Genomic DNA, 12,485 nt, shown 5'->3' with positions numbered 1-12,485 from the left:
AAAAATAAAAAATAAAAAATAAAAAATAAAAAAAGAGGAATGAGAGAGAGAGCCTACAGACCTTTTGGCATTGACAAACAGAATGTTCTGAGAACTGGCTTTTTATCCAAAGATAAAAAGTGTGTGGTGCAGAAATCTACATTGAAAAATATAAAAAGAGGGACCCCAGGGAGGTTCCTCTTGGGTGAGAACACTGTTTCAGATGCCTGGTGGTGGACCTGAGGGTGCAGAGCTCTATTTTGGGTAGAGCAGTGCTCGGGGAGGAGAAGCCCGCTTGCAGCTGGTTTTTGGGGACTGCAAGTCGCTCAGCCTGGAGCAGCCTCAGCCTTCCCCACCTTTTCCAGCACAGAGAAAGGGAAATTCGGCAGGTTCTGTTACTAAGGGTGGCTCAGGCCCACCCTGATGGCCAAGCAGACGGGCGGCTCAGGTTGCCCAGAGCTGGTCAGCGCTTCTTGCGGCCACCTGGCACCGCGGGGACAGTCCCCAGGCTTGGGAGGGCTCCCCGAAACCCAGGGGTGCGAGCACTGCCATCCCTCGGCGGAACAACAGCGGGGAGGGCAAAGTGCAGAGAGACGAAGATTAGCTCTGACAGCCTCGACTCCGAGTTTATTTTGGCATGGCAAGAGCACACGAGGCTTCAAAGCAGCCCTGACGAGCAGGGGCCGGGCAGCAGTGAGTGCCCCGAGCTGAATTCCGCAGCCGCTCCTGCCACCGGTTGCACCCAAAGCATCAGCCCTTCAACCCTCAGCACCAGGGGTTTAGGGAACTGAGACCTGCAGGCTGAAGACACCTCGATTTTTCTCCTTCCTTTCTTTTTAAAGGGTTTTATTTTATTCAACAGTTCTGCCTCCTTCCCCTGCCACAGGTGAGAGAAAGCATCAGCACCTCTCTCACCACTCTGCACGGGGAGGAAAAGCAAAAGCGTGTCTCCTTACTGGGGGCAGGATCCAAACAAAAACAAAGGCTTTGGGAAGGAGATCAAAAGAGAAAACAAACAGAAGGAAGGAGGCACAGCGGATTTCAAACCTGGTACATCTAGGGTTTACAGGAGCAAGATAGGAGCTGCTTATCTCTGGCCAGGGCTGTCAAATGTGTGCTGCAGGAGAGCCAAGGGCAGGTCACCCTGGAACCTCTGCTCCCTGAAGGACGTGGGGAGAAAACCCCAGCTCAGACCTGCAGACAGCCCTGAGGGCAGCTCCACACCAGCCCACGGGTGAGATGTTCACACCTCACACAGACCTGCCCTCCCTGAGAGCTTTCTCCTGGTCTTGCTTCAGCTAGAAAGTGCCTTGTTGGTACCATTACAAGATGAAAGCGCAGGTGTTCACAGGCTAACCCAGCAGAGAATTGACTTCTCCCAAGGCCAGGTGAGAAAGGAAAGCAAAGGGACAGCACAAGAACAAGAGACACCAACCAAGCTCTGGAGAAGCAGCTCTACATCTTCAATTTCTTTCATTATTTCATTTCTCACCACTGAACACAGCAGTGAAAGAGGCATCAGCTAAGCAATAAACAGCACCCCACAGCTGTGGCAGGGCTGGCAAGAGCCACACCAGCATTCCTACACCCACCTCCCACCCAGGACAGTATGGCTCTGGAGCAGAACCTTCTCCTCCAACCTGTCACCAAAACAGGACACGTGGTCCTGCCAGGAGATGTGGCAGCAGCCCATGATCACAGCAGCCCAGTGCTGCCACATGGAAACCACCTCCAGCTCTCCATGCCCACCCCACCAGGAGGCTGTGTCCCTGAACGAGCCCCATGCCATGCCCAGGGCACTCTCTGGGCTCTCCCTGCAAAGACCTGCAGTACCCACAGCACCCAGCTTCACAGAGCTCACAGAGTAATTAAGCTGCATTAAATCCACAAGGAGTTACTCAGCTTAATTAGATTGAAAATTACAACTTCTGTCATCTCAGCATCTTGGCATCCAGTGGCTTGAGATATGCTTAGACCAACCGTGCTCGCCTGGGGTGTAGCACCAAGGAGCAGCTCCTCTGCAGGCACAGGGATCAGATCTTTTATTTCTATTATGTTTAAAGCCCTTTTCAATGCTCATTTGCTAATACACACGCCAGCAGCCCCAGGTGCTTGCTCACACCCAGCCTGCTTTGGCAGCTGGAGGCTTGCCTGTGCCAGCTGAAACCATCCCTGTGGGGCTTCCAGAGGAAACCGGACATTCCCACGATTTTTAAAAAGCCCATCTTTAAACACATCAAGGGTCTTTTTTCCCTTTGAAGAGCAGCGACTGGCTGGGCCACATCCCTGAGGTGCAAGGTGCTATTGTGATAAGTAGCGGCCGTGATTCACCCAGGAGCCGCTCCCAGCAGCCTCTAAGTGGTGGTTAGCACATCCTGCCAGCACCTGCATGCCGCCACACTTCCAGCAGGGAGGTGGGCAGTGATTCACGGGAAAGGCGAAGGCATGCATGAGCTGGGTGTAAGCGCTCCACCGAGGTGTGGAGACACCAAGGGAAACTCATCCCTTGATGGGCTGCCCGTGGTCCTTCAGGGTGGGAGCTGCTTGTGGTCTGGAAGGGTTGGTCAACCCCAAATGCAGAGAGGACGTTCTCAAGGAACAGCTGAGCTGGAAGCACGTGGAGAACGGAGACTTGTGGGTGAGAGCCAAGAGAAACACCCAAAAGTCAGAATGGACATAGGTTTTCCAGAGGTGTAGGGTGCCCAGAGCAACTGTGGCTGCCCCTGGATCCCTGCAGTGTCCAAGGCCAGGCTGGACAGGGCTTGCAGCAGCCTGGGACAGTGGAAGCTGTCCCTGCCATGGCAGGTGGTGGGACTGGATGATCCTTGAAGTCCCTTCCAAGCCAAACAATTCTGGGATTCCAAGACACAACACACATCTCCCACTGAGATTGTGCTTCCATGGAAGCACCAAACACCCAGAGCACCCAGAGAAAGGCATGGCCACCCAGTGGTGCCACCACAACACCTACGTGGGAGCATGATGAGAGGGAGGTGAGGGCTGTACATCAAGGAGGACACAAACAGGACATCCTGCAACCTGCCCTGCACCGTGCAGAGCCAGGGAGGACAGCCAGAGGGGTTACCCAGTGCTGCTGCTGATCTGCTGGAACTGCCAGAGCAAAGCACCGCTGGCTTCCTGGGGACACACACAGGGGACTGAACCAAAGAACAGCGCTTTCTGCTCAGGGAGGAGAAAATTAATAATGGAAACTAAAACAAGAAAAATGGGACGGGGTTTGGTTAAAAATGGCAAAGGGTGCTGGCACGGCAGGTGAGGAGTACACACTGCTGGAGGAGTTCAGTCCCAGGACATCCACAAGATGCTGCAGAGCTCCTGAACTCTGCACCACCACTCTTGGAGCTGCACCACCACTCTTGGAGCTGCACCACCACTCCTGGAGCTGCACCACCACTCCTGGAGCTGCACCACCATGCCACCACCCTGCACCGTGCCACGGGCTGGGAGGCATCACCTGCAACCAAGGGCTTACACTGCTCACAGTGAGAGTTCAGAGACCGTGCTGCTTACACACACTTGGACATGTTTAACTCACTCCTGCAATTCCCAGGTTTCAGTCAGCCAGAGAAGACTTCAGACACGGACAAAGCAAGGACAAAAGGACAGCACAGCTGGAGAAACAGTCACATTTCCAGGCTGCAGGCTCTTCCCTGTAGGGATGCTCTTCTCCAAACCCTCTGGATACCACAGGAAAGGCAAAGAGCAGAAATACCAAACCCTCAAAAGCTTTATTAGTACAGCTGGCGAGTTGACCGTGACCCAGACAATGCATTAAAGAGTGTTCACGAGAGAAAATCTACACAAAGCCCATCACCCACCAAGCCTAGTCCTTCCCAGTCCTGTCACCATCTCTGGACAGGTCCTTGCTCATACTTAAAGGTTCAGTCTAAGCCAAACTCCAACCCAACCCCACACAGATGTGTCCTAGAGCAGGCCAGAAGCATGTGAGGACAATTGCTTTACAACCAGCTCGAGACACAGAAAGCTCACAGGGAACATTTTTCAGTTTTGATAAGTAGCAAATTCTTCCCTAAAGTGCTCTGCAAACATTTCAGGTGTCTGCCACAGCTTGAGGCTTCGTGGCAGTAACAGCAGTCATTTTCCTGACCCAGATTTTGGTTCACTCTGATGTTCCTTTAACCACCACCAGTGCAGAAAGGGTCAAAGATCAGGCAACAGCACCAGACAAAAACACCCAACTCAGAGTTTCACCGGCATTACCTGATATTTATTATACTCAGAGCTCACAGGAGGGTCCAAAGTCCACCTTCATGCTCAAGTAGGGCTACTCCTGTGGATTCCCTGAAGGACAGCTACCACAGTAAGGGTACATTACTCCTGTTTTGGACAGGGCTTCAAATTAATTGGTGCGTAAAGTCAAAGTGCAACACATCTACAACTTGCACTGCTTTACAGCAAACTGAGAAGTTTAAACATCTATGTATAAAAAGACAAACATATACAGCCTTCTTTCTCGGTCACCAGAAGAGATGCACGAGTTCACGTTCAGGGTCATTATTTTCTATGCCTGATAATTGGCAGCAAGAAAGAAAACAAAGCAAAAATCCTCCCCTGCAAATACATTCCTCAACAGCAGCCAGGCTGCCTGTAACAAATAACCTTGGATAAACTCCCTCCTCAGGGCAGGAAAGGGCAGGAAGGACTCATCCCACCCAATCCTGTAAGAACCAGCCCAGCACCGTCTCAGACCCACTGCTGCTCCCATCCTTCACCCTGGAGTTAACCCAGCAAACCACTGCAACTTGGGCTTGCATGCACCAGGATTTCCACAACACAGTTTCACACCCTTGGAGCAGAATCAGGGCAGGAATTCTCAAAAATAGTTTTTTAAAAGAGCAAGCTGATTAATCCCCGCCGGAGAGAGGGCACACAGCTGGGATCTGGCTAATTAACCCTGCTGGAACCAGTCCCGAGGCTGTGCCCCAGCACCTGCACTGAGCTCAGTGCTCCTTGGCTCCATGGCTCTCATCTGACCCAAGCACAGGGGCTATTAAATGCACAACTGAGATGAAAAATTGCACAAACAGAGAAGAAAATGGCGTTATTCTTGCAGCACAAAGCCCCTGGAGCAGCGTGCCCTGTGGTGGGACATGTACCCACACAGTGCCAGGAGAGCACGGGGTGAGCTCTGGCCATACCCTGCCCATCCAGGCAGGGAAATGCCCTCCACACCACAATCTCTCACCTCCCTTGGACCCACTCAAGGCCCAGACCCAGTGGACTGAAGGATATTTAAGCCCCAGGCTTGGCTCTGCCTTTCTCTCCGCCGTGCCACCGCGGGGAAGCCGAGGGGGCCCCGAGCGGCTGCGGCGCTGGCCGTGCCCTTGGCACTGTCCCCAGCTGCAGAGAGCTGGCTGGAGCAATCAGAGTTTACATTTCAATGATTTTCTCTCTGCCACTGCAGCTCATAATGAGGCAAGATCAGGAGGAGCCCGGGGATGCCGATGGACCCAGCTCCTTCAGCCAGACGGCCGCATCCTTAAATAAAAACCCCAAGCTGTCCCTGCCCTTCATGGCATGACCCAGACATGTTCTCATAATCTAAAATGAAGAAGAAAAGAAGACAAAACCCCTCAGCTATAACCTGCTTTTCCTAACAGGAGCTGTAATGGCAGCATCAGGAGTTCAGGAGCTCTGCAGTATTCTGTGGATATCCTGGGACTGAACCCCAAACAATCTCAGTCCCCAACACTTATTCCCAGAAATTGTTCCCACAAATTCCACAATTCACAGAAAATCTCCTCTCTCCTTCCCAGCTGCTCCTCAGCCCCAAACCAGCACACAGGCACACACTAAAGATGAATCCTCCCCAAGCCTTGCAGGATAAATAATTTTCAGAAGGTTTTGTGCCAGAAGGTTTATGCCAATTCATCGACTCAGTCAGTGTGTGATCACACTGGCAGCATTTATGCACTTCTGAAAAGTTTCTCCCCAGGGTCAGAAACCACCAATTCATTCCAGCTATTTTATTTAATACAACTTTAAGCGAAAACCAGAGAGTTTTCTATACCCAACACTAGCTGTTAGAAGAGGATTTTTTTTAATGCATCAGGTTCCACAGTGTGTAAAAAAATACTTGGCAAATAGCAGCCACTCTGCACAATGAGAGGAGGAAAAAAATAATATGAAAAATAAATACCCTGGCTTCTTATTTACCCAGAGCTTGCAAACCTTCTGAAGAGCATATCTTGAGCTGCACAACAGCCCAGGAGCAGAAACACACAGCTTATTCCCTAGCCTGGCAGAAGCACTATTTTGCATGAGGTTCAGAGGCTATACTTACAAGGACAATTAACATATTTTAAGAAGTACCTTTAAGAGAGCAGAACATCAGAAGCCAAAGCAATTATAGTTGTTTTTTTGTCATACGAAGAGCTTCACCTTACAACACAACAAAGGTCAGCCATAAAAACAACTCTAATTTCTGGTTTAGTGCTGCAAATCACCCACTGCTGGTGACAGCACCTTCCCTGGGATGTCCTGGTGCATCCCTCCTGCCCAGCGCCCAGCCCAGGGCACGGAGCATCCCGTTATCCCACAGCAGGGTCATACTGGCACCTGTGCAGGTCCCTGAGCTCCTGAGCTGCCTCCTGCTGCAGAGGATTTGAGAACCTCCCCTGCCCAGCAGCAGCCAGTTTGCCTGGGCAGTGCTGCAGCTGGGCACACCAGGGCAGGAGCAGGGCCAGCACAAGCAGCCCTAGAAAGATGCTTCTTGGGCAATGCACAAATAAGGCAAAGTTCTTCCAGATCTCCATCTGGAACAGGTTTTTGCAGGCTGGAATCCTTGACAGCATTATCTGCCCTATCCCTCTTGCACAGGCTGGCGCCACCAACTCCAGGACCAGGTCCGCATCCTCTACCACAGAGGATGTGGTAATGCCCTTTTCTGCTGGGACATACACTAAACTCCTGTTTGACTCCACCACAAAATAAATCCACAGCTAGATAATCCCCCAGGTAAAGCAGTGGGAGTGAGGAGAGAGAATGGTCTCTCCATAACTGCTCACCAAAGTGAAGTCCTACATGCTTGAAGGTTGAGGCAGTTTTGGAACTACTCTCATGCTCATAATTAGGCAGACTATTAATTATCCTGCTTGATGGGGGCTATTAAACACCAGTCAGCCCTGATCTTTAAGGGGCATGGCAAGGCATCCCACAGAGAAGGCCTCCAGCAGAAGATCACTGCTGCTGGTGTTCCCAGGATGAGTTCCTCTCCTGCCTAAGTGCTCCCCAGGCCAATGTAACACATCAAATTCATCAGCATGGTGACGATTTTATACACCAAAAAAAACATTCCCATGTCCTCACAAGGTCCCAGAAAACCTTTTGCAAGCACCACGTGGAAGTTAAGGGCCCTCCACACAACACATACCAGCTCCCATTGCAGTTCAGCAGGAAGGAGACCTGAGAATTCCCACCTGGATGCCTGAAAGTGGCTCCTCAGCAGTTTCTCTCATCCTGGTTCCAGCAGGAGGAGGAATGACTCAGAGGAAGGTGCAGTTGTGGCTGTGCCTCGCACACATGGGATCAATAGGCTCTCAGCAAGACAGATGTACAGACTCTGGATCCTCGCCTCCCCCTCCTCTGCTCCCCCAGGCAGCCCCAGCCAGCAGCAGAGATCCAGGAGGCCTCACCCCTGCACTGGGGCAGCCAGCTTCTGCACAGAGCTGATGTGCAGGTGAGCACCAGGACCTTCCCCAGCGCCAGAGACCAACACATCCCCTTCGCCCTGGGGACCTCCGCAGCCACCAGCACCACCAGGCTCAGCACCTCGAGGCTGTTTGGTTTCTTGTGGGTTTTAAACCTTCTCTGATCTTTTTCTTGTATTCTCAAAGTCACAGGAAACACTTTTCCTGCTGCTTCAAAGGCCAGAGCTGGCACAGAGGCCCCATGCAGCAGACAGCCCAGCAGGACAGTCCTAAATTTCACTGTGACTCAGCTGCACAGACGGCCCATGTGGGTTCCAGCCCACGGCCCCACCACCTGAAAAAACAGCTGCATCCCTAGAATGTTCCTGCAAAAGTGACAAGCAACAGCAGAAGGGCCAGTGCTGAAACACCTGCTCTCGCCGAGAAACTTTGTTGTTATTAAAAATAAATCTGAAGTTAACAATGCACACAGGTTGCCACCAAATCCCCACCACCTCCGCATCAGAAAGTCCCTCTACAGCGACAGGATCCAAAGCAACGCCCCAGGAGGCAGCCTGCACCTGTTCAACAGATCAACAGGAACATAAACCAAGGCAGCATAAAAAAGACAGCACAGGTTAACTACTTGCTCATCAAGTTACAAATCAATTAACCAGGTCGACTAAATCAGCCCATCAGCAGGGGTAACACAGCGCTGGGAGCCAGCCGCCCTCCTCCCCAGGGACGCTTGCCATCACACCCATGCACTCATCCTCAGAGATGCTGTGGTCGGCACGTCACAGCCGCTTAGCCACAGCTCTACTTCTGCTCGTCTCCGGATTTTCCAAGGGAAAAAGGTTTCCCAAACTTTGCTCTTAAAGTGAGCCCCGAGAAGGATGGAGGTCATCCCGCCCACAGACAGCCCAGCTCAGTCCAGCGGGGCTTCTGCAATCCCCGCAGGTTGCGAGGAGGAGCCGTCAGAGCCTCCATTCATCCGGCACTCCTTTGACAGCGACAGCCAAAGACAAAGATACGTGGCAACCCCCCACGTTACATAAAAAAAGCTGGTGGCAAAATGAGTTACAGAAGCAGAAATCTGCAGCAAAGTTAAGCCCGGGGGACAGAAAGTGATTCCTGGTGCCAATCTGGCAGCACCTCCACGAGCTGACCACGGTCACAGGAAGAATCTAAACCACCAAAATTCTCAGTATGACAAGAGATGATGCTGACACTCTTACACAGCAAAACCTTTCCTGGAGCCAGGCACTCGTCCCGACGAGCCCCTGCCCAGCGTTACGGATGGCTTTGACAGAGCACATTGCCCGGGTCGCGGCTGCCCGCATCACCCCCGCGCAGCCCCGGGAAGATGCAGAGCACATCATCTCCACATCGGAGAGCGCTCCGAACCGGCGGGATCTCGCACCGCCTGCGAGGAGCTCTTTCATCGGGACAAGTCAATCGGCAAAGATCTCTCTGGACACAAGCCTCTCCCTGGGAAGAGGAGCGGAAAGCCCCGAACCGTGCCGGAGGCAGCCACAGCCCGGGCTGGCCGAGGGCCGGGAATACCCAAGTATCCCACAGCCACAAAATAACAACAACAACAAAAAAATTAAACCAGAGTGGAAACAGTAATTTTCTAGTCCAGACCCCAGGCTCTGCTTTAAAAAGACCACCTGAGCCCCCAGTTACTGTCACGATCACTTTTTAAGAGCAAAGCTTCCCTCTGGGAAGCGTGGGGCCCGCCGGGGCGCGGTGCCCAGCCAGGCCACCAGCCATGTCACCTTCCCTGGCTGCCATGAGGAAGCGGGCGCGTCCCATCGCACCCCTGCCAAGGGATCACGTCCAGGAGTTGTGGAACAAAAAGGGCTCTGGAAACCGGACACCTCGGAAGCGTTTCGGTGAGTTACGGCACTTAACCTGCCATTCTGTGACTCCAAGGACCGCATCTTCCTCCCCTCCACCCCCGTGGTTTAGGAACACCGGAGGGAAGAATTATTCCAGGGGGATCTGGGGTGGCTGAGAGTGTTTTGGCCGCGCAGGTGACAGAGCGCACTGAGGGCGAGGCCACCGCCGCCACCACCGCGACCCACGGGCGAAGTTCACCCGCCAGCACAGGGAACACGGGTGGGCGAAAGGCCGGGAGGGGACCGGGAGGGGACCGGGACCCGCGGGGGGACGGCGGCGGTGCCCCCTCCGCATCCCGCGCACCTGCGGCCGCCGTCCCGGCGGGTGCGGGAAAGTTGCGGGGCCCCTCCAGGGCTGGGACGCAGCCCCCCCAGAGGACAGCTGGAACACGGGGGGGCACCCGCAGAGCCCCCCGCGCCCCCTCCCCGCTCACCTTGGTGTAGAGCTGCGCGGCGGACATGGCCGGGGCGGGCGGCGCTAGGCGCGGGGCATGGGGGCGACGGGCGGCCGGACCGACAGCCGCACGGACACACGGACACTCCGACACACCGGCACTCCGACCTTTACACCCGCCACGGCCGGCCGGGCGCGGGCACGGGAAGCGCAGGGAGCGGCAGCGGCAGCAGCAGGAGCAGGAGGAGGAGGAGGAGGAGAAGGAGAAGAAGGAGGAGGAGGAGGAGGAGGAGGAGGGGGAGGAGGAGGCAACGCCGCTCCGCCTCCGCCGCGCCCCGCTCAGGTATGGGGAGGCTCGGCTCGGCTCCCTTCGGCTCGTCTTTTATTTTTTTTTATTTTTTTTTTCTAAAAGAGAAAGCTCTTTTTAATAAATATTTTTTCTTCCCGTCCGCTTCCCCCGCGGTCCTCAGCATCCCGGCCAGTGCCGGCGCCCCCCGGGCAGGGTCCCCGCCACGACAGCGTAAGTTGGTGCTGCGTTTGGGAGCTTTTTTCCCTTTTATCCATCTTCCTTTCTCGCAGAAGATGAGTAATTAAGCCCCAAGCAGGTGCCCCTTGGTGGTTTTCAGGTCTTCCATGCCCCACGGGCCTCAGGGGATCACCCACACTTTGGGGAGTGAGGGCTGGCATTCTTGGGGTGTCCTTTGCCAGGACACACCTGTTCCCCGCCACAAGAGCATTGCCCTCGTGAGCCCACTGGGAATCCACTCGAGAAATGTGCCAGGAATAGGTTTTTGTCTGTCTTCTGCCTGCAGGTGGGTTTGGGGTCCCACCAGCACCGCTGCTCCTGGGCCCTGCTTGTGTGTCACTCCTACACCGATGGCAGGAATCACAACTTCCACAGCAACAGCCAAAAATTGATCCCAGCCTGTCAATCTGTGCCCATGCTGCTTCCCTCCATCCCACGGGAGCACCCTGTTCTGCAATTCATGCTTATACGGCACTTTTGGAGCCTGAGAAGGAGCATGAAATGCAAAGAATTCCTAATTAACCACTACTGCTATTCTTTATCATTCAAGGTATTTTGCATATTAACTGAGCAGGCAGAAACCACACTCAGCAGATCCTGCTCTCTGTCACAGTTGTTTACTCCGTCACTGGGATCCCTCCTCCCGTGGTTTCAGGCTGTGCCACTCACAGGGCACCCACAGCCTTTCCTCAAAGTGATCACTGGTGGCATCTCGCACTCTGCTGCTTGTCCCCTGCGGGATAAAACTCTCCCCATTGTCATGTTTTCCCTCTTCCACCCCCAGAGCCTGGCAGAGAGCAGAACTGATTTGGGGAAGGACAGCCAGCATTGCAGATACCTCTTTTTTCCAGCTCTGATATCCTTGGTGAATCAAAAAAAAAAAAATTGCAGGTGGCTCTGGGGGAAGTCTGGGAAGGAGGAAAGAAGGGGAGAAAAAAAACTGCACCATGTCTAGAAATTACCCTGGGAAAATTTGACAGCATAATCTCTGCAAAGCCTCCAAGAGAGCTTTGTCAGGCAAACAAAACTTGCTCCTCTCATTTCATTAAATCAACTGCAGAAACAAAACGTGGAGCACTGGTGCAATTAGAAGCGAAGCTTTCAGTGAAGCTGGGGTAGCAGCGATAGCCCAGAGGCAAAGCACAGCCATTCCTGTGAAATACCAGCTGTGATTCTCCATTAATCTAAAACTTTAATTAAACTCAGAAGCTAAAAACCTCAAAATACATACAGAATCCCTGAAGTATGTCCTGACTGCTGAGTTGCTGGAAATTTTCTCCTCCAGGAGGTAGAAGCTTCTTTCCATTTGGGAATCAAAACTTGTGTTGATCAAATTTAACAAGCACAGGCTGTTAAATAGCAGTTTATGGAACCCTCTCTTGCATTCACGTGGGAGGCGCCTTGAGGTAAAAATTAACTAAATACCACGGTTTTTCCCCCATTTATGCACAGCCAGTGGATTCTTTACAAGTGCAGGACGGGTTGGAGTTTATTTTAAGGTCCTGGCCTTGTTCCTGTATTGTAACGACACATGGAGACCCAGGAACAGATGGATGGATGGACAGCTGATGGCACAGGCCAGGGAGGAGCATCAATTCTGACATCTCTAAATGTCACCAGGACAGAGCTGGCTGTTGCTAAGTACAACCTCAGGTCCTGAATTTTTGCATGCAAAGATGTCCCAAAGACCTCAAATCTGGATTTCACTCCTGCACCACAGAGAAGTCACCACGTGCTACTGGCACAATCCTGGGGTCTGGCAGAGTCACTGTACCCTGGGAGTTGTTGCACTGGCTGTTTCTGCTGCAAGGGTTCCTACCTGAGTTAAACTAATGATAAATTATTCCAGGTGGTAAAGCCATGAATAATTAACATTCCTGCAAATAGAACTGATTCTGTCCAAAGCCCTGCAGCACAGGAAGCGGGGACCAAGCCAGCACCTTGCCACAGGGCATGGGGAACCACTCCAGGGATCATCATCTTGTGTGTGGCCGAAAACATCACCATGGAAA

At 53.0% G+C, this 12,485-nt stretch overlaps 1 protein-coding gene across 4 annotated transcripts in view; it reads right to left on the bottom strand.

Moving 5' to 3' along the window:
- MYO5B (myosin VB) overlaps window positions 1–10,184 on the bottom strand; it is a 142,689-nt gene extending 132,505 nt beyond the window's left edge. For all 4 annotated transcript variants that reach the window (XM_033520533.1, XM_015615102.2, XM_033520534.1 and 1 more), the window contains exon 1: window positions 9,988–10,184. In XM_033520533.1, coding sequence (XP_033376424.1) covers window positions 9,988–10,014 — 27 coding nt within the window. In that variant the 5' untranslated portion in view covers window positions 10,015–10,184. The remainder of the gene's footprint in view (window positions 1–9,987) is intronic.
- Between the last annotated feature and the right edge of the window lie 2,301 nt (window positions 10,185–12,485).

The sequence above is a fragment of the Parus major genome, chromosome Z (genome assembly GCF_001522545.3).
Source record: "Parus major isolate Abel chromosome Z, Parus_major1.1, whole genome shotgun sequence".
Classification (NCBI taxonomy): Eukaryota; Metazoa; Chordata; class Aves; order Passeriformes; family Paridae; genus Parus; species Parus major.
The sequence above is the reverse complement of the archived record's forward strand: the minus strand, read 5'-3'. Positions and strand labels throughout refer to the sequence as shown.